The sequence below is a fragment of the Clarias gariepinus genome, chromosome 20 (assembly GCF_024256425.1).
Source record: "Clarias gariepinus isolate MV-2021 ecotype Netherlands chromosome 20, CGAR_prim_01v2, whole genome shotgun sequence".
Lineage (NCBI taxonomy): Eukaryota > Metazoa > Chordata > Actinopteri > Siluriformes > Clariidae > Clarias > Clarias gariepinus.
Window position 1 is genome coordinate 23505153 of NC_071119.1, and position 26834 is coordinate 23531986.

Genomic DNA, 26834 nt, shown 5'->3' on the forward strand with positions numbered 1-26834 from the left:
CAGGATGAGGTTTCTTTGGGACAGGAACAATAATGGACTCTTTGAAGCATGTGGGGATCACCGACTGAGATAAAGAGATGTTAAATATCTCAGTGAACACAGGTGCTAGCTGGTCTGCGCAGGCTCTGAGAATACGGCCTGAGATGCCGTCTGGTCCTGCTGCTTTCCTGGTGTTCACTCTCTTGAAGGCTCTCCTCACGTCATGCTCGGTGATGATGAACGCGCTTCCGGTGCTGGCAGTGACTTCCTGTCTGCAGCCGTTAGCGCCGCTAGCATTAGCATCGCTAGCGTCCTTAGCTGCAGCCTCGAAGCGAGCATAGAAAGTGTTCAGCTCGTCTGCCAGAGACACGTCTGCGTTTATCATACCGGATGTTGGTGCTTTATAATCCGTTATTGTCCTTAGTCCCTGCCACAGGCTCCTAGAGTCACTCTGTTGGAGTTGTGACTCTAGTTTCCTCCCGTAGCGCTGCTTCGCCTCTTTCACCGCCTTCCGGACGCTGTATGACGCAGCCTTGTACGGTTCCATGTCCCCCGACGCGAGTCCCGTGTTGTAGGCAGCGGTGCGAGATCTCAGAGCGTCGCGGATGGTTTTATCCACCCACGGCTTCTGGTTGGGAAACGTTTTAATAGTCTTTTTTTCTACGGTATCGCCCGCTAATTTCCCGATGAATCCCACAACCGCTTCCGTAAACACGCTGACGTCACCATCGGAGCTATTTCTAAACATGTCCCAGTCTGCGTCATCGAGTGCGTCCTGTAACGCGGCCACCGATTGGTCCGTCCAGCGCGCGACCTCCCTCTGAACCGGAACTTCCTGTTTCAGCCTTTGTTTGTATTTTGGCATGAGGAAGATGGCGGCATGGTCGGATTTACCAAACGGTGGACAAGATTGTGCCTTGTAACCGTCCTTGACTGTGGTGTAGCAATAATCCAGTGTCCTTTCGCCCCTGGTGGGGCAGGTGATGTGCTGATAAAAGTTTGGCGCTGCACGTTTGAGGTTGGCACTATTAAAGTCCCCCGCCACAATAAGCGCAGCGTCCCGGTGTTGTGTCTGGTGCTGTGTGAGTGCCTCATGCAGCTCGCATAAGGCAGTGTCCGTGTCCGCTTGTGGTGGAATATAAACGGCGCTGATTATGACCGATGTAAACTCCCGAGGAAGGTAAAAAGGACGACACATGATGGACAGTAGTTCCAGGTTTGGTGTGCAGGAGCGTGTGAGAGGAACAACGCTCGCGCTGTTGCACCAGCTGCTGTTCACCATTAAACACACGCCGCCTCCCCTTGACTTCCCCGAGTCCCGCGTCCTGTCCATGCGGTGAACCGAGAAGAACTCGGCCGGCTGGATGGCGTGGTCCGGCACCGCTGGGTTCAGCCATGTCTCGGTGAAGCAGAGGAGATTGCAGTCCCGAATGTCTCTCTGGAACTTTATCCTGGCCCTGAGGTCATCGAGCTTGTTCTCCAGTAACTGGACGTTGGCGAGCAGGATGCTAGGCAGAGGTGTGCGGTGTGCACGGGCTCTCAGCCTGTTCCTGACGCCGGCTCGTTTCCCTCGGGGCCGCCGCTTCGCGTCGCGTCCTTTGTTGTCCCTCAGGATCTCACTCGGCCAGCTCGGATCCGGAGTTAAAAACGTCGAATTGTGAGTACATTGTATACCAATAGAAACAAGAGTGTCTTTATCATAACTAATGTACCCCATGGTGGTAATTTTGCCGGTTTTAAAACGCTGTAAACTAACTTAAAGAACAAAAACAAAGAAAAGGTGGTCGGAGCAGTCGTGACGGCAGCCGACCTCACCGGCGCCATCTTGGACATGCAAGATAGACATGCAAGCAGACAGACAGGCAGACACACAAAGAAGCAGACAGATACTCATAGACAGATAGACTAGACAAACAGAATGTCAGACAGACAAATAAACACAGGAAGACAGACAGGCAGGTAGACAGATATATAATAATAATAATGTACAGAAAAGACAGACAGGGTGGCAGACAGACAAACAGATAGTGACAGACAGACAAGACGACAAACTCGCAGACACAGAGAGGCAGACAGACAGACAAAAAGACTGACTGGCAGGCACACAGACAGATGGATAGACAGACAGACAGACAGGCAGATTTTGAATGAAAACGTCCAGTAGTTTGAATGTTACGAGGCGTTAAATTCTGTCCAATTTTTAGGATTTTACTTTCACTATTCATGTGTCCATATTTCGTGTTCATGTCTTTGTATTTTAAAATTTATTTCCAACATGGATCATCAGGTTTTATACAAATTCACAGCTGGAGTGTCTGCTGTCGTTTATAAGAAACAGGACACTACAACAAACACTGAAATTCCATTAAATAAAAAAAAAAAAAGTTTTTACATTTCAGTCAATTTGTTGCTGATTATCATTTGTAAATATTGAATGTATTTTTTGAACAGCAATCATGTCAGTATTTTTGCATAGAATTTTTAATGCTTGAATTACATTTTCATTTGCAAAAAAATTTAAGCATTAGAAATGATCTAAGAATTTTTTTTCCATTGGGATCAAGTTGCAATATAGAATTTTATTTTTTTAATTTTTATTGCAAAAAGTTCTGGTTCAGTTCATATAATTCATTCAACATGCTCTTTTTGATGATATAAGGAATTTATCCCCGTTATACCTTCATGGAGTTTCCGCTCCAGTGCTTTCAGACATCTGGACCCCACTGTATAAACCCAGCACTCTACTCACCCGGTGTAAATGAATTTTTCAAAGATTTTTCATAAGAAGACAGAGGAGTGTGCCGCTGATGTGAATGATCTATTGCGCCTCCTTTATTAAATCTCCAGAGCAGAAAATATGCCATCGGACTCAATCGGATCGCTGCTTATCCAATTTTACACTGTCGGCTCCGGTGTGATGAATATCAACCGACATTTATTTACTCATTTTCACTAAAGACTATGAGAGTCGTGGGAACGGTGGGAGCGAGGTGGGAATACACTCCGGATGTCCAACATACACACATTTCCACACTTATTCATTATCTAAACAGCTCATTTATAGTAGCTAAGTCAACAGTTAGCATGGTTTGGGAAACCCATAGGTTTCCCAGGATGCAATGCAGCGCGAAACAATGGAGTTGTGACTCGGCTAGTCAGCAGCGCACAAGATGATGACTGTAGCATTACTGTTGATGTCACTGGTAAAACACTTAAGTGCCGCTGCATCGCTCTCTTAATTAAATATGAAACGAATTTTTCGAACAGGTAGAGCACTGGCACTGTGGGTAACATCCACCCATCCATCCACCCATCCATCCATCCATCCATCCATGAACCTCTCTAGTCCAACTAAGGACCATGGAGGCCAATGGTGATCACCATTGTATTTATTCCCATTTTACGACCGTGGTAGGACCTCCGTTGAACACTCACATGCACATTTACAGACTATGGGTACAACTGCATGTCGTTGGACTGTGGGAGGAAACCAGAGTACCCAGAGGAAACCCACCAAGCATGGGAAGAACATGCACACTCCATGTTCGCAGAACCTGAACCCAGGAGGTGCCAGGCAATAGCGCTAACCACTACACCACCGTGTCACCATTGTGGGTGATATAGGAATCTGTTAGCTAGATTAAAAAGCGACCTCGCTAATGAAAAGTGTTTTTTTTTCTGATTTTTACTGATAACAGTAATTTGACGTGACAAAGTGCGACATTAGATTTCTGGATTTCATAAACAAGAAATCAGATCGAATATTACAGAGTAAACAAACAACATAAGAGCAGAATTGAAATGGTTCCAGCTTCCTTTACATTATTCATGTATTCATGTCTTTACTTTTTGTAATTTTTGTATTCTCCATCTGAAACAGAGCGAGCCTTTACATTATTTATGGACTCGCTTCTCATTTTTGAGTGAAACAGAGATAAAGTAACACGACCAAAAATAACTCTGAATCTCTCTCTGTGCGTGTGTGTGTGTTTTCTGGTTGTTGTTTTTTTCAGTCTCAGCAGAAATGCATCGTGATCTTTGCTCTCGTGTGCTGCTTCGCCGTCCTTGTGGCGCTGATATTTTCAGCCGTGGACGTGTTGGGAGAAGATGAAGACATCCTAAACGACGATAACTGCAGCGATGTCTGCCAGTAAGCACTTTCTCTTCAGTTCTCTCTCTCTCTTTTATCACATCCAAAACTTTTAGTTTTTTAAAAAGAGTTTGTGACCAAGAATCTGTTACAAAACCTTATACTGGAAAACAGTGGTTAGCACTGTGGCCTCACAACTCCGGGGGTCAAGGGTTCGATTCCTGCCTTAGGCCCGTGTGCATGGGGTTTATATACATGTACAGAGTCAGCCAAAAAAATGTGTACACACTTCAGAAAAAAAGAAAAGTAGTGTAATGTATATTATATTAATAATTTCTAACATACATATTAATATATAATGTATAGCAATAAATTTAGTATTAAAATATTTAAACAAGTTTTCCTTCTCTTGAAGCGTGTATACGTTTATTTGGCTATTCCGTGGTCAAGGCAAAGATGTTCCCCTGTTTCCAAAGGGGTAAATTACTGTTCTGCATCAAGCAAAGAAAACACCTAAGGGAAAATTACGCAAACCTTTTAAAAAAATGAGTTAAGAACTGTAAAACTCATTATTATAATTTAAAAGATAAAGTGCTGACCCATCATGTTTGAGTAACAAATGGGGAGTGATGGGAGATCACCTAAACACACAAATCACTATCATCCGGAGATCGCTGGTTCGATCCCCAGGTGATGCTGTAACCTCTCACAGCCGGAGGTTTAGAGCGAGCTGATTGGCCGAGCTCTCTCAGGGGGGAGGGATGAGAGGTACTTGCGCTCCCACATTAATCACGGCTCTACAGCCAATCAGGGGCGTCTGTGAGCTCACGCACGCGGAAGGAGCGGCTAGCGCTTTCCTCCGAGTGTGTTACTCCGCCCCTAATGATGCGTGAGCAAGCAGTTCGAAAAGATGCGGTCGGCTGACGTCACGCGGTTCGGAGGAAACACAGGATAGTCTTCCTAGTAGCAGTAGCCTCAATGTGGGAGCCCCCTAGTGACGGGGAGGAATTGGCCACGACTAATATTGGGGAGAAAATTGGAAAAAAACCCAAAAATATTATATATATATAAGAAAAAAAAACACAAATCAAATTGTAAAAAAAAACAATTCAATAGTAGAATTATATTAAATAGCAGGAGTGCGAGCATTTCCACATGTACAGTACAATGTAAAGAGAACTTAAGGGACTGGGACTAAACAGCTGCGTAGCCTTAAGAAAACCACTTATCAGTGAGACTCATCAGGAAAAAGACTTCAGTTTGCTAGGGAGAATAAAGATTAATTTATCATGTGACTTGATGAGTCCAGACTGACCCTGATCCAAAAAGATAGGCGTGTCAGGGTATGGATGTGCTGGAGAAGGTCAATACAAGGTCTTGGAAAGAAGTGAATGTGGGTCTGGATGGAAATAAATATTGTGACATCAGGCTTAAAGACATGAGCAAAGCACAAGGCAGTCCAAGCTGGTAATGTTAAAGCGTATGACTTTTTTTTGGCCACGCCAACCCCTGAAAACAGCTTCACATATGCATGATTCAAGTCCATATGTACTGTAATAACAATGCTTTAAACACTAGAGAATCTAGGAAATGTTTTATTGTCATACTTACTAAACTTGTAGAAAGTTACACTTCTTGTTATTTTGATATTATTTATAAAACCTAGAGTTGTTTGTACACTCGGATGACCTCACGCAGTATCGGAGCGTTTTTCCCGTGTTTAATGAGCACAGTATGGGAGCTTTAGCGCTCCACCGCGACAGTGCCTCGTCGTGAGAGTGCCCGTTAACTAGAGTGACCTTGATCTCATGTTCGTCGTCGTCCTTGTTATCACACTTTCCTCAAGAGCTCACGGATTCACGCAGCTTGTTACCGGGAACATTTCACAGACTCAGCCATTTCCTCCATCTTCCCCAGAGCACTCTGGCCTTCATTTCCTTCCTAATAAGTGTACTAAATGTAATTTGGAGCACTGAATTGGTTCGGCTTCGGTCCAAGCTGGAGGCATGTCCTTTACTCGTTTGTGGTGGTCTGTGGAAAGCTGGAGGTGGGAATGGTGTTTAGGAACGAATGCAAGAAACGTCAGCTCTGATCGGATGTGATAGAAAGCTCTGAGTAATCAATGCTGATTTTGTTTTTATGTAACAACATGACTCACTGTTGGCATGGAAATGTTCATCTCCGTGCTTTTTTCCTGTTTACCACACACACATGCACACACACACTCATTGGCCCAGATTTACCCATTTTCCCAGATAGAGAGGTAAATATTTGTGTATTAGCAGCGCTGTGGCTTAGTGGTTAGCGCTGCCACCTCACACCTCCAGGGATGACGGTTTGAACCTCGACTCTGGTCTGTATTTGTGGAGACTGCATGTTCTCCCTGTATTCCTCCAGGTTTTTTCTTACAACTTGTGGCAGACTGGCTGACGTTTTCAAATGGCACCTTAGACTGTATAAAAAAAGAACCAGACAAACCCTCCATGATGTCATGTCACCCTGAAGAGCAGTTCTGAAGCTTCTGAAGAGCAGTTCTGAACCTTGGGTCGCTTGGTCATCGTTATCTTGGCATTTTGGTGCACGGTTAATCCATAAATGGGAAAAAGGGCGGCTTGAACAGCAACTGGCTGTTGGTTGGAACGCATCTATTTACCTCAGTTACCACTCTCTGCTCACCATTCACCAGCTCACCAGTTGGTTGACCATTTGCCAAGCCATGATCATCACATGGTAAAGAACAGATAAGCTGAGGTTCAAATTACAGGAGCTCCAGCAGTAAGGGTTGACATAGAGGCCTCCCACGCCAAGTCTTAAATCAAGTTGTGCTTTGTGCTGAATCATCCACTTTTAATCATGCCAAGCTCTAGCAAAGTTCTGCCATACTATACTAGAGGGCTGCCATGTTATGCCATGTTAAACTAGCTAGCTTAGTTTTAGCCTATACCCTATCCATATGGCCATGCCCGAACCATGTCAACTCAACAGTTCTAGTTAGTTGATTAGCTAAAGTCAGCTAGATAGCTAGCGGCTTGACACCTGCAATGCAGTTGTCACTCAAATCAGTCAAACCCCAAAATATGCCTAACCTTAATATAATGTTAACTGACGAGTTACATAACAATTCACCCCTGGACAGTTGTCTTGAATGGGAACTCTAGCTATGGTGACCAAAACTGTTTTTGTAACAGACTGCAAGCATGTTTATTTCTGTTGTAAAGTTGAACTATGGAGATTGACTCACTTTTGGAGTGAGCCCCAGTGGTCAGTTGAGGAACTACATGTTTTGGCACTTTGAACTTGGCGGTTGCCCCTTGGTTGGCACCCCTTGCTGGATGCCCCAGGCTTTGTGTTCAGAGCTCTCTGGGATAGACTCCAGGCCCCCTGTGAGCCAACACAGGATAAGCATTATGGCAAATAGATCGATGGATGGGATGATTGTGTGTCTTTAAAGAGATTTTTAAAAGGCCAATTATAACTGATACTACTATAACAATAAGCAATAACTTGTTTTTGACCTTTTAGGGTGTTAAAACTACCAAAAGTAAAACAGTGTGTCATTCTGTATTAAATGAAATCGCAGTCCTCACTGTCGTGCTTTTGATTATTTCCCTATAATAGCACTGCACGCAGTCTTCTCTTCCTAATAGCTCAGTTACATGCTGCGATTTGAGGCGATTACTGGCAGGGCAATAAATCTAATAGTGTGGGTTTGAGTATCAAGAAGGAGGTTGATATTGATTCAGAAGCTTTTAATGGCACGATGTGTAATGTAATACTAAACAGTCTCGGTCATTCGGTTTTTAAAAAAATAAAGACTTGTTAGATATACAGTATGTTTAACACTTTCATCAGGAGAGAGATAGTCAGCATCTTGGCTTACCTATGTCTTGGCTCATACATGCATGGTTGTATTAATTGCAGGGGGTAATTACTTACTAAATCCGAAATGTAATGTTGCAATTAATGGGGCAGGAAAATAACTCAGAGGCGTTGTTTTTTTTAGCTTCGTTGAGCTTGGCTCGTTTTAACTCTCAAATTCATAAGAGAGTTTTGTAGAAGCCACAAAATGTATTATACCAGTGAAAAAACTCACTAGGAAGTAGAAAGTGAGGTTTATAGGGGAAGAAGGTGGCACCGACCAAAGACTGAGGGAACAGAGTGTAAAGGTGTCCAGGGTGAGGAGGTTTCCTGTACTGTATTGTACTATGATGAGAGATTGATGTCACAGAGTTCCAAGGTGCACAAAGTGGAGCTGAAAGGATTGCTCAGCAGCACTTTCTGCTCTCTACTCACCAGCTCACCAGTTGGTTCACCATTTGCCAAGCCATGCCTCCAGCTCATCACACGGCGATGAACAGACCAGCTGAGTTTCAGTGGTTGCAGAAGCTCCAGCAGTAAGGGTTGACACAGAGTTGACACCTACCACGCCAAGTCTCAACCCAACTTACCTTCTGCTTTTTGCTGAATCATCCACTTTTTACCGCTAAACTATGCCAAGCTCTAACAAAGTTGTGCTTTGCTTTGCCCAAGTTTTGCTATGCTATCCCGGATTGCTGCCATGTTATGCCCTGCACTGTCTGAACCATGGCCTGAGCCTCCTGAGCCATAAGTCATGCCAGTGCTGTTGCGCTCACCACCGGTCTTTACGTATTCCAGACTGGCACCGTCATCAGTTTCTTAGAACACTCTACAGCGCATTTTACATTGTACAGGTACCTCAGCCTTCTAAATTTCGTATTGTGAAATGCATTTCCCCATAGAAAGTAATGTAGATGCAGATAATCTGTTCTAGTGACCCAAAAATATTACCAATATCCCCAATTTTCAACACTATTACATATTTTCAAAACAATTGAAAAAGACATGTAAATTAAGTAAAATACTGAATGAATAGACATTGAACCTCACTTTAAGCTTAATTTATGATTCCAATTGGCACTGGCTGCTAGCTGAAAGTCATTGATTGTCTGAATGTTGGATGTTTATATCACTATGCCTATGAACAAGGGGTCTTCCTAAGGGCACTAATATTTTTGCAGGTTCTTAGGTTTGGTTTTATCAAACAGACCTCTTGTGGTTGCTACAAATTCCTTTTCACCATCATGAATTGATTCAGTTTATTAGATTCCAAGTTAATTAGAAACATCTCCAAGTCATCTAGGACACAAGCAGTGCAATGCATCATGGGAATATTGGAAATTTTACAAGAGCAATACCATAGAAAATCCCAAATCGACAATTAATCCAAGTTGCGGCTCGATACTAACCCTGTATTCTGCCTTAGAGCTCTCATTCAAAATAAATTTTATATTACAGATGAAGCTCACGAGTAATCAATAACACAGGAGGGAAAATAACGAGCTGCTGCTTTCTGTCTGCAAACATTCATTTTTTTTCCTTTTCTCATATTCTTGGTGATGCGCCACTTCATCAGGTTGCCGAATCATTCATGTGAGAAAGGAAGGATCGATGGCTGGATTGGCTTTGGAAATGTCTGAGGAGTTAAACGTGGTAGATGGACTTTTAAACAGGTTTCTTTTATGTATACTGTATAATAATAATAATAATAATAATAATAATTACCCATTTCCTCATTGTCAGGGACAATGGCGTTTAAGAACACTACTTATTGTATAAAGTTATCCCAAAGAGGCTCATTTTCATCCATTTGATGTTCAAGTCAAAGCAGGACTTTTGGTTGTGCAGTTAGTTATATAAGGAAACACTCTCCTTTATCTTTATAAAGGCTATATAATCTCCTGCATTTCACTAGTGCTTGGATACCGTCAAGGTAGAAAGTTTTCTTAGTCTGGCAAAGCCATGATTGGACTGCCTGTCTGATTAACGTCTAAAATGCTGGCCCCCCAGGAACTCCTGTAATGGTCCAAACCTACGGAAATGCCTTGGTCAGGACTAGATGGGGATGTGGCAATAACTCCCAACTGTCTATTTTCAAGGATCAGGCGTCTGCTGTGACATTAGCTTCCACAATAAATTTTTTAACCAGAATTATTCATTCATTTATCTTCTATACCGCTTTATCCTATACAGAACCACGGGGGCCTGGGGCCTATTCCAGAAGAGGCAGGATACACCCTGGACAGGGTGCCAATGCATGACAGGGCAGACACACACATAATCACACTCGCTCACTCATTCACACACTATGGGCAATTTGGGAACACATATTAGCCTAATGTGTATGACTTTTGACTGCGGGAGGAAACCCACCAAGCATAGGAGAACATGCAAACTCCATGCACACAGACCCCGAGGTGGGAATCGAACCCTCGACCATGGAGGTGGTTCTTTTTAGTATAGTAATCCAATAAGCCTCCGCATGAACCTGACAAGTTCTAAATATTAGGAAGAAATTAATGAGCAATAACTTAGCATTTGAAACACACACTTACCCTGGTAATACACACACTCTCATACAGAAAGGGAAATTGTTCATAAGTGTTCCTTCCTGGGAACCTTTCCTAACAGGGAAACACTTTCTTCTTTAACTTAGCAGAGCACCTTATGGATAAAGCACTAGGAACATGCATTTCTAATACTGATTCCTACAAACATGCATTTCTAATACTGAGCTCCATCATGTCTGAACAACAAATGCAGATGTTTAAACCAGTGCACAACATTTACTCTGTCTGTTGTGTCTCTTGTCCACAGGGTGATGCTTGTGGAAAATATCCCGAAGGACATCTCCATTTCTCATGAGGGCACGACATCACTGACCGACGGACTCTATGGCCTTCTGAAACTGGCTCAGAAATCGGTGGAGATTGTGTCACCATGGTGGGACCTAAACTCCACGGAGCAGGTTTATTTACATTTACATTTCATTTTAATATATTACTATTATTACTAATTTTATGTAACCAGAGTAAACATTGTGCACAATCTTTCTATTGAAAAAGAATTGTGGTTAAATCCAGGGGAATTGAGCTTGTCCATTTAAACAAAGTGATGCAGCGATAATTTAGGCTTTTAGTCAGGCCAGCTCTGATGATACCAACCCAGTGACATCATCATCATTATCGTCTCACTTTTCATCTCATAGATCACAAGCTAACTAAATAAACACCTTGGTCCAACTACATCGCATAGCTGCATTGCATTCTGGGACTGTAAGTAAATCTCCTCTGCAGCTACTCATAATTATGACATCACTGAAAATTAAGGAGAGAGACAAGCTGATCCTTGGCTTTTACTTAATTTACAGGGTTACATTTAATATTATATGGCAAGAGCTCAGAAAACTAGTGGAAATAATTAAAATTGACTAGTCCTGATTGCATGCTGATGTGGGAGTTTGATCTGGATTTACATATGATTCACAGAACTCTGATTGTATTTAGATCATTTGGATGGGTTTTATAAAGGCTGGTGTAGGTGCATGTGAGCGTTGCTTTTGGTAGAAGCGTTAAACATTTCAAGCAGACTTAAAAATAAAAATATTGCAAACCAACAATGATTGGACCCAAACATCTGTGCCATCTCCACCCGGATACACCAGAAAGACAGTGGGCACATGCATTTCAAGACAAAAATGTGTCATAATGTGACGAAACAGTAGCTCATACTGTAAGCATGTTACGGGGATTCTTCACTGACTGTAACAGCATCAGCGTCGGCAGCATCGTCACCAGATTTTATACAATTAAGGAAGTTATTAGACACTTTTCGCCCTAAAGTTTTAAGACCTCGCCACTGCTGAACTGTTTGAAATATCAAAAATCCCTTCGCAATTTTGCATCCTCAAAGTCTTGCGATCATATGGGCCCAGTTTGGTGGTGATGGTTTAAATCCCCTAGGTGGAGTATATCAAAATCCATTGGGTGTGGTTTGCAAGCATCTCAAAATAACTGACTTCCTCTTGAGTGGACCCGATGACATGCATAATGAAAGTTGTTCAGCTCAATTAGATCTAAATGTATATGTCTAAATTTACATGTTTATGTAACAATGTGTACAGTATATGCTACGCAGCAAAATCTTCTGTAAAGGCCCAACCACTCGGGCATCCTATGGCAGCAGATTCCAAACTGTGTGCTGATTTTCATAGGTTTTTCAGCATGTTAAGAACCCCTAAAAGTGCCGGATGCTGGAAAAATAAATCCTTAGAAGAACAAAGGTTTGGAATCGGGTGACAAGGTAGTTTGGTGGTTACAGTAGCACTGTCATCTTGCACCTCAAGGGTCCGGGTTCAATTCCTGCCTCTGTATGTTTGTAGTTTGTATGTTCTTACTGTGCTTGGTGGGTTTCCTCCAGGTTCTCCAGTTTTCTCCCACAGTCCAAAGACTAGGCTAATTGGCGTCACCAAATAATTGTAAATTGTAAATACTTATAATGTGTAAATTAGTGTGTGAATGTTGACCGGAGGTCCTACCACAGTCGTAAAAATGGTACAACAGTGACCATTGGCTTCCACAATCCCTTGCTGCACTACAGATGTTCCTGGATGGATGGATGGATGGATGAATGGATGGATGGATGAATGGATGGACGCAAGCATAAGCTGCAGTTTCAGCATTGCTGCTAGGGGTGCCTTAGCAAGAAAAAAACACGAGAAAGCTGACGCCTTCTTCTTGGGTTAACATCCCTAACTCTGGAAACGGTCTGAGTGTTGAGTAACTTATATCGCCACCTTGTGGAGCTTGATCACCTCTATAGGTACGGAACAGTGCCTGTTGGGTATATATACCAGATGACGCGTGTCGCTGCAAGCTAGCCCAAGCGATGTGATTTGTATTCGCATATTTGCATGAATCATGTTTCAAGCGTTTGATTAGCTCAATTCTTTTCTTGAGAATATTTTTTGGGGCATATCAATTTTACCCAAAAATATATCATATATTGAGTCTAATGGGTCTAAACATTAACACAATGATACAGGATAATGCAGTACTAAATCCCACGCAACAATTTTCAACATTTGCACCTTATTTCCTCAGCCAGCTACAAAGTTTGTTTTGTTAAAATGGAAAATCTATGCTATACTAGGATAAATTATTTCAAAAAGAGAGATGTTGTAGACTTGGCTGGCGCTGAGAAACACTGCCTTTTCGTTTTCTGGAAAAACACTCCTGTTTACACCATGTGACGTTAAAGGATCGGACATTTCCCCGAGACAAATCTCTGAACTCGGATTCTCCATCCCGAGCTGGTTATTATGGGCTAAATCACGTCTCCTGACGCCGAGCTTGTTTGCCGAGCTGAAACGCCGAGCTCATTAGAGAACAGAGCCGTGGAGCACTAATGGATCCCCATGTAGCTCTTTGGCAGGCTGGAAATTGCACTCAGAGCTGCTCGCTCAGATCTAATCGCTCAGGCTGGGGGCGGGAGCAAACGTTTCCTTCACAGCTTCCACGGCTTCATTTCTGAACGCCGAGATTAGGATCGATGCTGAGATCTAACTCGGAAGAGCAGCGGTGATTTATCAGAAACCCACTTGTGTCATGCGATATGTAGGAAAGTGGTTGAGCACGCACAGACACACACGATCGTTTACAGGGCTTTGTTAAAACCCACACACGTGACAATTTCGGGGCTGAATTAAATTTGCCCCATGATAAAGCGCTTTTATGGAATCTTCAGCTGTTTAAAATTTCCTCAGGAAGACTTAGATTCACAGATAATGTCATAATGAGCATCATAACGGTGTAATACTGTAGAGAGATGTTACATTTCAGCATCAATGCGCTACAACATTAAAAACATTACTTTTAAAATGTAATTCTACATTACCCATAATGCTATTTTACCTGCTCATAGTGTTGGAGGTGGATTTGCACTTTGCTTCCTCTAGCGGCTGTTGTTGTTTTTTGCAATTTCCGCTCAGATTTCATGTTAATGACGCTCTCATCATCTCAAATATCATTAACTAGATTCAGCGTTTTTGTTTCTTAATTGCGTTCTGGGATTTTGAGTCCAGTTTGGAGGACACTAGTGTCTTTACTAACAGCTACACCAGATTTCCGCCAAAATAATGAGCTAACAGTAAAATACAATAACGACATTTCAAAGCCTTTGGTAAAGACTTTAAATTGACCCCCACCCCCCAAAAAAAAAACCATTCTTTCCACTGTATTACAGTAAGTCCCCTACATACAAACATTCGATTAACAAACTTTCAAAGATACAAACATCTGTTCATGCATGAGCCATCACGGATGTTAGGTCACATGTACAGCGAACATGGTCACAGATATACAGCATGCATCCTCTGCAAGTGCAAGACAAGCCTAAGCAAGCGTAAAAGCGGCGATGAAGCTGGTACAGCGAAGACGTGTCAAGCAATAACAATGGAGACAAAAGAATCGGTCAACTATTGGCACAAAGAACATCGAAAGGATCATAGAACCTGTTAGTTTTATGCTGTGTATAGTCAATTGTGTTAATATTCTAATACCTAGACAATGTTTGTTTTAGGATAGATTAAGATAAGGGCAGTTAGATTTTGGTGTATCATAATCCGATACACCAAATTTGGGCCTCGGTGGCTCAGTGGTAGGTTTCTCGCCTACCATGCGAAAGGCCTGCTGTGAGGTTTTGAATAGCTTGGTGGTTTAGTAGGTTGTATTTTAGGTGTTCTCTGAATGAATGCATGATATGTTTTTCTTTTGCCATCATATTCTGCAATCTTTGGAATATACTGTAGTCAGTTCTTCTTCTTCTTTTTGGTGTTTTCCAGTGATTGGGATCCAATGCCGCCACCTTCTGGTCTTGATCTTCCTCATCTTCCTTTTAGTTCAAATTGGCTCTCCATTTTGGCTCTCAAGTTTTTGGCTCTCCATTTATTTGAGAGCAGTTTCAGAGTTTTTTTACACAGTGACCAATGAATCATTCAGGCGTTAATAACATCTAACTTAAGCCATGAACCAGCGAGATACAGGTGCAGATGATGACAGATGATCAGGCCGGTGATTAGTATACTGCTGATGCTGAATGCTGAGTGGTTGGATGAGACAAGAAGGGAAATGAGGTCGCTGCTGAGGTTGCAAAGAAAGAAATGAGCTGGCTTCAAATTGGGTGGCTCCAAAATTTTGGCACAGTACTGTATATTTCAGAGCCTACATACGCTGCATAATCTTTCATAACAGCCAGATGTTCCATAATCATGGCACAGTTGCTAACCACTGTGTGGACTTGCACCTCCAGGGTCGGGGTTTGATTCCCGCAGTCCAAAGACATGCAGATTAGACTAACTGGCATTCCCAAATTGCCAGTTGTATGTGAATGAGTGTGTGTATGTGTGTGCCCTGCCATGGATTGGCACACTGTCCAGGGTGTACCCTGCTTCATGCCCTAAGTCTCCTGGGATAGGCTTGGCCTTTCATAGCTGACTTTCTAACTTTGCATGGGAATAATTAGAATACTTGACAAATGAGCTCCTTTATCACTAAACACACCCCAAAATGTTTTACTATAAATATTTAATGTGTTTCAGTGTGAAGGTTTTTAAATATAACAAGATAACGTTTGATTCAGAAACCATTTATATTAAAATGCTAGTCTTCACATTCATTTATATTTCCTTCAAAATGAACGAGCCAAGCCTCAATATTTCTGAGACTGCCTAAGAAAATAAAGTCCCCAGTGAACCTCCTTTGCCATATCACATCACATAGGATTATGATTTATAGAAGATGATTTTTTTTATTTTATATTCGTTACCTACTGTACCTCTCTATCCCCAGTGCCTCGTTTTGCTTCCATCTCAGACCTGGTCTTCTGGACTGTATATAAAGCTGTAAATTATGCACAAGATGTTTTTTATTTCCCCACACTATCCTGCTGCACAGCTGTATGCAGCGACATTATTAATAATAAAACATGAGCATACATCACTACAATGAACACGCCACTAAAAATGAGTCGCTCACTCCCGGCTCGGTTTGTGTCCTCGCTGCTGTCTGAAGGCAGTTATGGATTTCTGTAGCCTGGTAAATGAAGATTAAGTGAACGATCCAGTCATTTAACTGATTTAGCTTTTACCTAGTGGCACCCGATTTGTTTCTAAAAAAAGAATTATCACAAGTAATAAAAATACTCAATTAGTGTCTACATTATCTGGGGACAAAGTATGGAGAAATTACACTCAAGTTTAGATGTGTCAAAATCTAAAAAACAAAACAAAACAGAACTTAAGTAAAAGTAAAAGTCGTACCTTAGTCAAGTACAAAAACGAAGTATTTGTAACTAATACAGTTTAGTTTTTATATGAATCGCATTATTCCAAAACATCATTCTATCCTTGTGAATTTAACCAGTATTATACCTTTACTGAGGCTGGGATTTAGCATGCTAGCTGATTATGTAAGCTGCTGGAATAAATGCTAGTTCCTTACAGTAGGTGTTAGCAAAGACGAAAGGCTAATTTAGTTATGTATAGCCAGTTAGTACAAGCACCCCAACGTTCTTTTCCAAATTAGATGTGAAATAATCAGATGCTTAAATGGAGTGATCGTATGCTAAGCTGAAATGATCGGATGCTAAACTGACGTGATCGAATGCTTAGCTGAAATTTTTAAATGCTAAGCTAGAATGATCGGATGCTGAGATGAAATAATCAGATGCTAACCTGAAGTAATCGGATGCTTGACTGAAATGATCAGATGCTAAGCTGAAACTTTTTAATTCTTAGGTAAAATGTTTAAATGCTAAGCTGAAATGACCGAATGCTACGGAGAAATGTTTAAATGCTAAGCTGAAATGACCGAATGCTAAACTGAAATGATTGGATCCTAATTTGATATGTTTAAATGCTAAACTGAAATGATCATAGCACCTTTATGAGCACACGGAACAGAGTCAGACGTGTCTTGTTTGTTCATGTCCTGCTCTCGTCCACAGGGTCGACTGTTACTCCATCAGCTGATGGGTCTGAAGGCGCGGCAGGTTCAGCTGAAGGTGGCGAGCGGGATGCCGCTGTCTCCGGACCTCGAGCTGCTCTCTAATTACGGTCAGGACATCCGACATCTCAGCTCAGATATCAGGAACTTTACCAACTCATCGTCACTAAAGCTGATGATTTTTTTTAAAGCTGATTAGAGATTGTTCGCCGTGATAGGTCATGCAGTGTTTAGGGGTCGGGGTTTAGCACAAGGTCAACTGTGTATATGGTTAATTAAACATGTTTCTTGTTTCCTGCTGTAGGTGCAGAAGTGCGTGATCTGAACATGGAGGCCCTGACCAAAGGCGAGCTCCGGTCCTCCTTCTGGGTGGTGGACAATAAGCACATGTACATCGGGAGCGCCGCTATGGACTGGAGATCTCTGTACATGGTGATAGAATTACAGCAAATCTGTTGGATTATAATTAATCAGCATTTTCATGATTTTTTACCCTGTGTGTGTGTGTGTGTGGCAGCTGAAGGAGCTCGGCGTGATCGTTTATGGATGCAGATGTTTGGCTGTGGACCTGCACAGGATCTTCAATCTCTACTGGCAGCTGCAGTACAAAGACTATGTCCCGTCGATTTGGTCCAAGAGGCTGAGCGCCCTCTACAGCAAGGATGAGCATTTCTCATTTCAGCTCAACAGCTCCCAGGCCAAAGCTTACTTCTCGGTGAGCGCCGACAAAACAAACAAAACCAAAAAAAGTCACTCATGATCGCGGTCGTAACCAGGGTTTGATGTTTTACTGAGTTCTGTCTCTGTTTCCTGGAGTGGCTTCTTTGCTGTCCTTCTGGAAATGTATAAAGGTGAGCGCTATCATCAGTCCTGTGTCACGCCAACAATAAAGCATCCTGAGACCATTGATGCATGGCGTTGCTTCTCAGCCATGGGAATGGGCTCAATCGGAATTTTGTCATTCTCAGAAAGCAACTTCTCCCAACCATCCAAGAACATTTTGGATGCCTTTTCCAGCATGATGGAGCGTCTTGCCATAATGCAAAAGTGATAACTAAGTGGCTCGGGGAACAAAACATAAAAATTTTGGGTCGAAGGCTGGGAAACTCCCCAGATCTTAATCACGCTGTGAATCCTCAAGAAGCGGATAGACAATCAAAACCCCACAAATTCTGACAAACTCCAAAGAATATGCAAGAACGGGCTGCCATCAGTCTGTCAGGGTGTGGCTCAGAAGTGTGGCTCAATTTTCCCCAGGGCAAATTGGAGAGGTCTTGAAAAAGGGTGAACACAAATATTTGACACTTCAGTATATAATACTAACATCTGCCAAGAAGATCTAAAAACACTGAAGCTGCAGACTTTGTGAAACCTTTGGCAGTACATACTGACTGCGTATTAGGTGACATATTTCAAAGATATCTTTATTCTGTATCATTTGAAACCAGGTTAACAGAGACTTTAAGGAGAAGAACGTTTGCTCTGATCCACTCTGTCAAACCAGAAGCGAGCTGGACTGGATTGGAAATAAATCTCGCTCATCTGTGATTGATGACTTCTTCAAAATGTCCCAGACAAAAAGCAGCGAGTCATATGATTCACTGTCCCGGAGTGCTCGCGGGCTGGAATTAATCTCGTGTTCGCAGCCGCTCTGGCCGTGAGCGAGGACACTTCTGAGAGATATATTTGGACACTGAGAACTTCTCCGTCCGTCCCGTCCCAGGAAGCATAACAAATTGCTGACTTTGAAGGTGAAAGGCTTCTGGATGTCGAGTAGAAGACTTTAAAATAAATCGTTCAGAGAGTTTTTGAGCTGATTATTAAACCACCATATTGAAACGGCGTGGCTGCAAATCACAGGTTTATATCTGAATATGTTATTGTTTCCATAGTAACAGCTCGATCACATAAAGATTTGTTATTGCACAAATAAAACCATTGACATGATGATGAAGGTGTTTATTTTACCTATATATGGAAGGAGCCTCTAGTGTAACGCTGTTTAAGCTAACCCTACTGTTTTTTGGTTTCAGAGCTCTCCAAACATATTCCGCCCCAAAGACCGGACCACGGATATTGAAGCTATTTACCGCGTCATTCAGGACGCCAAGCGCTTCATCTGCATATCCATGACGGATTATCTCCCTCTCCTGATCAGCAGCCCACAGAAGTGAGTCCACCTACACCTCCTCATCAGGTTCAGGTTGCTCTTTATCGTAATACCGGAGCTCAGTATACAGTACCTGTGCCCTGACACTGTCATTATCGTCACCTTTAAAGCACAGCAGGATAAAGAAGGACGCTCCGGTGTGTGTTTATTCCAGAGTTGTACTGTTGGGTTGTGTGTGTTTTCACAGTAAGTACTGGTCACGTTTGGACGGCATGCTGCGCGAGGCTCTGATGCTGAAGCGCATCAAAGTGCGTCTGCTGGTAAGCTGCCGAGAGCATACGCACCCGCTGACCTTCAACTTTCTGTGGTCTTTACAAAGCCTGTGCGTACAGACGCCCAACTGCTCCATGGAGGCGGTGCGTACGCTTTCGTGTTTTATAGCGCTGTGGTGTTATAGAAGGGTTGTTATAGCGAAATAAACAACAATCTGGAAACTGTACATGTGTATGTGATCGGTCTAAATGAAATAGTTGAATACTTAACTAAGGTGATCAGATGCCAAGCTGAAATGAGCAGGTGATAAACTTAAATGATCTGACGCTATACTGAATGCTGAAGTGATCAGATGCTAAACTGAAACGATTGGTTGCTAAACTGAAGTGATCGTATGTTAACTGAAACGATTGGATGCTTAATTGATTAGATGCTTAACTGAAGTGATCAGCTGTTTATATGAAATGATCGGATGATAAACTGAAATGACCAGATACTAAACTTAAATGATCGGATACTTAAAATGAAATGATCAGATGCTTAACTGAAACTATCGAATGTTTACCTGAACTGATGGAATGCTAAACAAAAAATGATTAGATGCTAAACTGAAATGATTAGATGTTTAACTGAAGTGATCAGATGGTCAGAATTGGTCAAAAATAACACTTGAAACGAAATGTTTTCCCAGAAATGAAAGAGTAGCCTGACCCCTATTGGTCTTTACCAGTAAGTGCAAGTTAAATAAAAGTCAATTTGTTGGCGTTTAAGTGAGATTTTTACATTGTGTTAAATGTAATATTCTACTATTCTGGTTTTAACCATAGGTTTTTCAACCTTTTCCATTTTTTTTTAAAATAATAAATAACACCAGTTGTAGCATTACGGTCATTATTCAAAACTATTATTCAAAACTAGTTTACTTTAGATTTCTACGTCTGTAAAATAGTCTGTCATACTGCAAAAAAAACATCTCTAGATTCATGTTCTTGAGATGAATGACAAGTACAATCTGTTGTTGCTAAATTAACTGGCAAAATGTTGTCATGTAGGAATAAAGGTTTCACGCATTAATACATTTTCTGCAAAAGCATTATTTTTAGTTTATTTGTTAAATCGTCATAAAGAACATTTCATTTAATTGTCATGTATATTCATGGGTTCTTTGTTTATTCCCTACTCTATTCAGAGGTTCTTCAGTCCTCGAGTGCGAGATGACGGTTCTCCTCAAGGCATCCACCATCACCGATACGTGGTGACTGATAACTCAGTGTATATAGGTGATTTTCAAATATCCTCAAATCTTCCAATCTTCATATAACATGCACTTTACAATAAAGAGCAGAATTTATCTCTGTGCTGACTTAGAATAGCTTTTAGTCATAAAACTAAGAACATGGAACATCTAAGCATCTTTCAGAGAGGGCCAGAACTCAAAATCAACATCAAAATAACTTGATAAGATGAAAAGTGTATTGAAATGTATAATATTATGAGGTTTTAAACTATATTTTTGTAACTGTGATAAGTTGTAAAAATTATAAAGTGAATTTTAAATTTGTAAAAAATAAAATAAAATAAAGCTTGTACAACTTCTGAACGTTTTAAAACAGTTATTTTATAATGCAATATTTAAAAATAGATCAAAGGTTCTGAAGTTAAAAAAGGTTTAAAGTCAAAATATAAAAATTCTTAGAATGTTTTAAAAAAAATCTTTATTCTTTGTACACTGTAACTTTTTTATTCTAATGTTCGCAAGATGAAAAAAAGATTTAGAAATTTTTTAAAGTTACATTTTTTAAATCATTTCTAAAGCAGTTTTAAAGTTAACTAAATTCTCCTTTTTAAAGATTTTTAGAATGTAGAATTTATATGCACATGTAGTATATATGCTTTATTTTATTTAATAAGTTTATTTAAAAAGGTTTCTAAAATTCTTTTTAGATTCTAAACTTGCTAATCGCTAATCTTCAGAATACTTGGTGTAAATGTTTTCATACTGTACCATTTAAAAAAAAACGATTCTTACATTTCAGTTTCAATCATTCTGTGAGATTTTCAAATGTTTAGAGGTTTAGAATTTAGAATTTAGTGACATTGTGAAAGTTTCTAATATATTTAAAATTACAATCTGCTTAGAACCTTTTCATTTCTTAAAGCATTTTTAAAATAAATAAAAAAAAATTTTCAGTTTGTTAAAATATTATGTAATATATTTATATGCTTTTCAACATTGTGACATAAAAAAAATAAAAAATATTAAAACCAAAAAAATTTACATTATATATTAGCTGTTAAACCTATATTAGATTGTTAAACCTAAAGTTGTTGTTTTTCTTTTTTTTTTAACAATGTAGTACCACTGTTATAATAATGATTTCAAAATATTATAAGAACATGAGTATGTTTTTTTATGATTTTATTTTCATTTTATTTCTATTTATTTATAAACTTTCAGGAATAAATTGATTAGCATGAATCCGGCTGTATGAACCCTGTCTCAGGTGGATTTGTGCGACACTCTGTTTGTGTGTTTGCTCTCGGCAGGGAACCTGGACTGGGTCGGGAACGAGTTTGTGTTTAACGCAGGAGCCGGACTCGTGGTCAGTGAGCCGGGGGGAAACTCTGCTCTGGCGGAGCGGCTAAAATCCGTGTTTGATAGAGACTGGCATTCGCAGTACGCTAAACCTCTGCAGCCCAACAAGATTCCCACCTGCAGCTCGAGCGTGGCTGGGTTTAAAGGTCACACAGAGGACACAGGAAGTCCCAACGCCTCTCTGTAAGAGCTGCTGGCATCAAGCACTGACTCACTGAACAGAGTCATTATTCATGCCATCTCTGCACTTTGTAAAGTAAATTATTTATTTCTCGCTATTTTAAGCAATTTTTAAAGAAGGTTGAAAGTTTTTTTTTTTCAGAACAAACCTCAGTGCTGATCATCAAGCTTGAAACCTGCCTGATTATGTTTAAATTTATGTTTTTTAGCCTTGAACATACGTAGTCTTTTAAATATTTATTTCTGACAATGTACAATCTCCATGAAGAAGGGAAAAAAAACTTTTATAACCAGTATAAAAGTATTTCTGTCATTACAACAAGAGAAAGAAAAGCAATCGGATAAATATAATCCATAGAGATATACAACACATTACTTACTGCATGACTTTACTGCATCTGTGTCTCACTTTTTTGTTTTGTTTTTATTTAATTTGATTTGTTTATCAATTAATCTATTTGTTTGTTTTTTTGTTTTTAATTGACATGTTTGTTTATTCACCCACTCTTGTATTTGTTTGTTTAATCCTGATTCTGCAGGTCACCAGCTTCATTTAAATAATGCACACATTCTTCCTTCCCTCCTTCTTTTCTTTCTTTCTTTCTTTCTTTCTTTATTTATTTATTTATATTTAAGATTTTGTTTTGCTTGCTTGTTTTTCTTTGCTTGCTTTTCTACTTGATAAAATAATTAAGTAATTATTAACTTATTAGTAAGTATTATTTTTTTATTCATGTATATGTGCATTTATCTATTTGTTAATATAAGTCCTTATGCACTTTATTACTTTATATTGATTTATGTTTATTTATTTGTGCATTTATTTATTTACTTACTTGTTTGATTATGTCTTTATTTTGAAGGTTTCCTGCTTAATTTGCCTAATCCCCTCCCCCATCACTGTACTGTATCTCACTCATAGGCTGTGTTTTTTAAAAGGCTCGAATCAAGACACTTTTCACTGTCAGAATGTAGCACACAGCAACTGTTTTAAAATATTGCACGCTTCTAACATTTTTCGATCCTTATTTAGCTACGTTATTATTGTTGTTGTTTTTCTTTCTTCTCCTTTTACATCTCTCTATGATGCACATTTCTACATTAGAATCATGTTAAGGACAGAGATTGTATATTTTTCTATCAAACAGCTTCCTTGAATTCTTCATGGCAATTTCTCTTTCATGACTCTTTTTATTTCTAACAGGGAATTTTATAATCTTTTATACATTAAGTTCAAAGTTATTTAAAGGTGTGTCAAGAGCACAGACCAAAGCCTCGAGGCGAGTATTGTGGTTTATGCATCGCTCGTTATCTTCATCCTGAATGTATCTTTTTTTAAAAGCATGAAGCAGAAACTGCTGCTGTAGTGTGTACAGTGTAGGGGTGCCAAAACTTTCTGCTCACACTGCTGCTTCATCTTGATCTTCCAGTTGATCTTAGGGATGGAGAATCCCGAAATTTGTTACATTATGAATGCAAACTTTAGACAAATTTTATTTTTATTCACTGATCAATTTTAAAGAAGTGAAACATCAGCACAAAGCCGATCGGAGTGTTACTGTCCCATCTGAGCTGCGAATAAGAACTCTCTGGAACTACAGGCTGCCATGGCAACAGCATAACATTGAGGGCTTTGGTTATTTGTTTGTTAGTTTCGTTGTTTGTTTGTTTAAATAGAACTTCAAATTATTGAATACTTTAATGCTAGAACAGTGTCACAACTTCGACATTCTACACCTTAACATAGAACTTAGAATTGCAAATTTTAAACTTTAGAATATTTAATATATTGTAACATGTTAAACATTCTAAAGTTTTAAATTAAAACAGTTGTCAGAACTTCCAAATGTAGAACTTTATAATCTTTTAAAAATGTTTTAGCTTTGTAATATTGTAGCATTTGTGAAAGATTCAAAACTTCCAAATACCAAAATTGTTTGATTTTTTTTTTTTGTTTTAGACTTTTTAAAAATGATTTTGTAACATTTCTTTTAATGTTTTTTGTTCTAAAATTTGTACCTCTCAAAATATATAGCCTATAGAATATTTTAAATATATAAAATTTATAACAGTGTCATTTTCAAAAGTTCAAAATTCCCCAAATCCTTCATTTTTGAAATTTTCATTAAATTTTAAATTTTGAAACAGTTACAACTTTAGAACTTAAGGATCTTTTAAAAATGTTTTACTTGTTGTAACAAAAATTTTTTAAAAGATTCTAAACTTCTAAATCCACAAATTGTAAGAACTTTGGAATTATTTTGTGTTATAACTTTGTATTTAAAACTTTAATTTTACAGATTTAACATTAAATTCTTTCATTTGTACTACTAAAAGAACATTGGAGTCTTTTAAAATTCTAAAATTGAAAATTTCATGCAACTTTAGTATTCAGAATTGTATCTAGAGTTTTACATTTTAAAATTCTTACAACTTAAGAACTTAAAATGTAAAATCTGTTAAAATGTTTTATGTTTGAAACGGTGGAGAGAAACAGTCATTCCCTCATCAGCCTTTCTTTATTCTTGCTTTTAAATGTATTTTATGTTATTGGGAAACTGCAGGAACATCCTGGAGATGTTGGAAAACTCAGTTACAGCTTTACCTCTGACTGTTACAAAACACTGACACTGGAGACTCCTTCCAGCAAATTTACATAAACCTTTATCAGAACAAGCACATTAACATAAACCTATGATAGAAAATTTAAATATAACCCTGAAATAATTTCCAACTTACAACATTTTATGTGTCTTTGGCTGAAAAAAATGTGCTTTACTGTATATAAGAAAATCTACTACAATCCCTTTAATTACTGCAAAACAAATGATGCTGATGCTGCTGCTGTTCAGTTATCCAAGTAATTTAGCTTGTTTTTTTCCGGTTGTTTTGCATGAGAGCTTTCTGCATGCTCTGCTTTCTGAGCAGTACAGTCCCACCGACTGCATTAAACAAAATCCAGGACTGTCAACAGTCACGTCTACAGGACTAGCACACTCTCCTGACCTGTCCTGTTTTCTAGAAACAACCGATCGCTTTATTTCTAAATGAATTGCCTGAGGATGGGACATCGATCTCGGCACACTGGCAGACTTAAAATAACTATTTACAAATACTTTGGTAATGCTGACTTTTATTATTACTATTATTATTGAATGACCTGCATTTGTATTCCTAATAAAGAGAAAAATGTCTATGCTAAACTTTCAGGTGTTTGCATTTCTTTAAATCTTACTTCGATTAAATTTTCATTATATTGAAGGAGGGTTGTAGTCTATGTACAGTAAATATGGTGCACACTATTAAACAGACATTACACCATGTTCAATTTTGCACGACTACCTGCAATGGGACTTTTTAGAGTGCAGTATTTGCCCTAAATATCAAATTGATCATTGTACATTAGGCATATTTTATTATCTACAGAAACATTTATTGTATATTGTATATACAGTGCATCCGGAAAGTATTCACAGCACATCACTTTTTCCACATTTGGTTATGTCACAGCCATATTTTAAAATGGATTACATTCATTTTTTCTCAGAATTCTACACACAACACCCCATAATAAAAACATTTTAAAAGTTTACTTGAGATTTTTGCTATTTTTTTTTTTTATTATTATTGAGAAAGCACATATACATAAGTATTCACAGCATTTGCAAAATTGAGCTGAGGCACACCCTGTTTCCCCTGATCATCCTGTTTCCCGTGATCATCCTTGAGATGTTTCTGCAGCTTAATTGGAGTCCACCTGTGGTAAATTCAGTTGATTGGACATGATTTGGAAAGGCACACACCTGTCTATATAAGGTCCCACAGTTGACAGCTCATGTCAGAGCACAAACCAAGCATGAAGTCAAAAGAATTGTCTGTAGACCTCCGTGACAGGATTGTCTCGAGGCACAAATCTGGGGAAGATAACATGAAAATTTCTGCTGCTTTGAAGGTCCCAATGAGCACAGTGGCCTCCATCATCCATAAGTGGAAGAAGTTTGAAACAACCAGGACTCTTCCTAGAGCTGGCCGGCCATCTTAACTGAGCGATCAGGGGTGAAGGGTCTTAGTCAGGGAGGTGACCAAGAACCCGATGATCCCTCTGTCAGAGCTCCAGGGGTCCTTTGTGGAGAGAGGAGAACCTTCTAGATGAACAACCATCTCTGCAGCAATCCACCAATCAGACCTATATGGTAGAGTGGCCAGACGGAAACCACTCCTTATTAAAAGGCACATGGCAGCCCGTCTGGAGTTTGCCAAAAGGCACCTGAAGGACTCTTAGACCATGAGTAACAAAATTCTCAGGTCTGATGAGACTCTCTGGCCACTCTACCATATAGGCCTGATTGGTAGAGTGAACTCTACCATATTAGCCCTGACTAAGGCCCTTCTCCCCTGATCGGTTAGTTTAGATGGCCGGCCAGCTCTAGGAAGAGTCCTGGTGGTTTCAAACTTCTTGCACTTACGGATAATGGAGACCACTCTACTTATTGGGACCTTCAAAGCGGCAGAAAATTTTCTGTAACCTTTCCCAGATTTGTGGCTTGAGACAATCCTGTCTCCATTGTCTACAGACAATTCCTTTGAATTTATGCTTGGTTTGTATGAAGTCTTAGCTTATGCTTGGTATTGGTATAAACAAGGCGTAAGATACTCAACCTTACAGAATGAGATTTCTTTGTATTAATAAGTTGGACAGAGAGTTCTTTTTTTTTTATTTGAAAAGAAGTATGTAATCAATCACAT

At 39.7% G+C, this 26834-nt stretch overlaps 1 protein-coding gene across 1 annotated transcript in view; it reads left to right on the forward strand.

The window, feature by feature from the left end:
• The window catches only part of LOC128508666 (inactive phospholipase D5), a 46407-nt gene extending 23788 nt beyond the window's left edge, over window positions 1–22619 (forward strand). The window contains exons 2-10 of the mRNA XM_053480093.1: window positions 3993–4129; window positions 10745–10895; window positions 16931–17039; window positions 17234–17361; window positions 17447–17644; window positions 18963–19099; window positions 19287–19455; window positions 20502–20592; window positions 21860–22619. Coding sequence (XP_053336068.1) covers window positions 3993–4129; window positions 10745–10895; window positions 16931–17039; window positions 17234–17361; window positions 17447–17644; window positions 18963–19099; window positions 19287–19455; window positions 20502–20592; window positions 21860–22095 — 1356 coding nt within the window. The 3' untranslated portion in view covers window positions 22096–22619. The remainder of the gene's footprint in view (window positions 1–3992; window positions 4130–10744; window positions 10896–16930; window positions 17040–17233; window positions 17362–17446; window positions 17645–18962; window positions 19100–19286; window positions 19456–20501; window positions 20593–21859) is intronic.
• Window positions 22620–26834: the final 4215 nt, after the last annotated feature.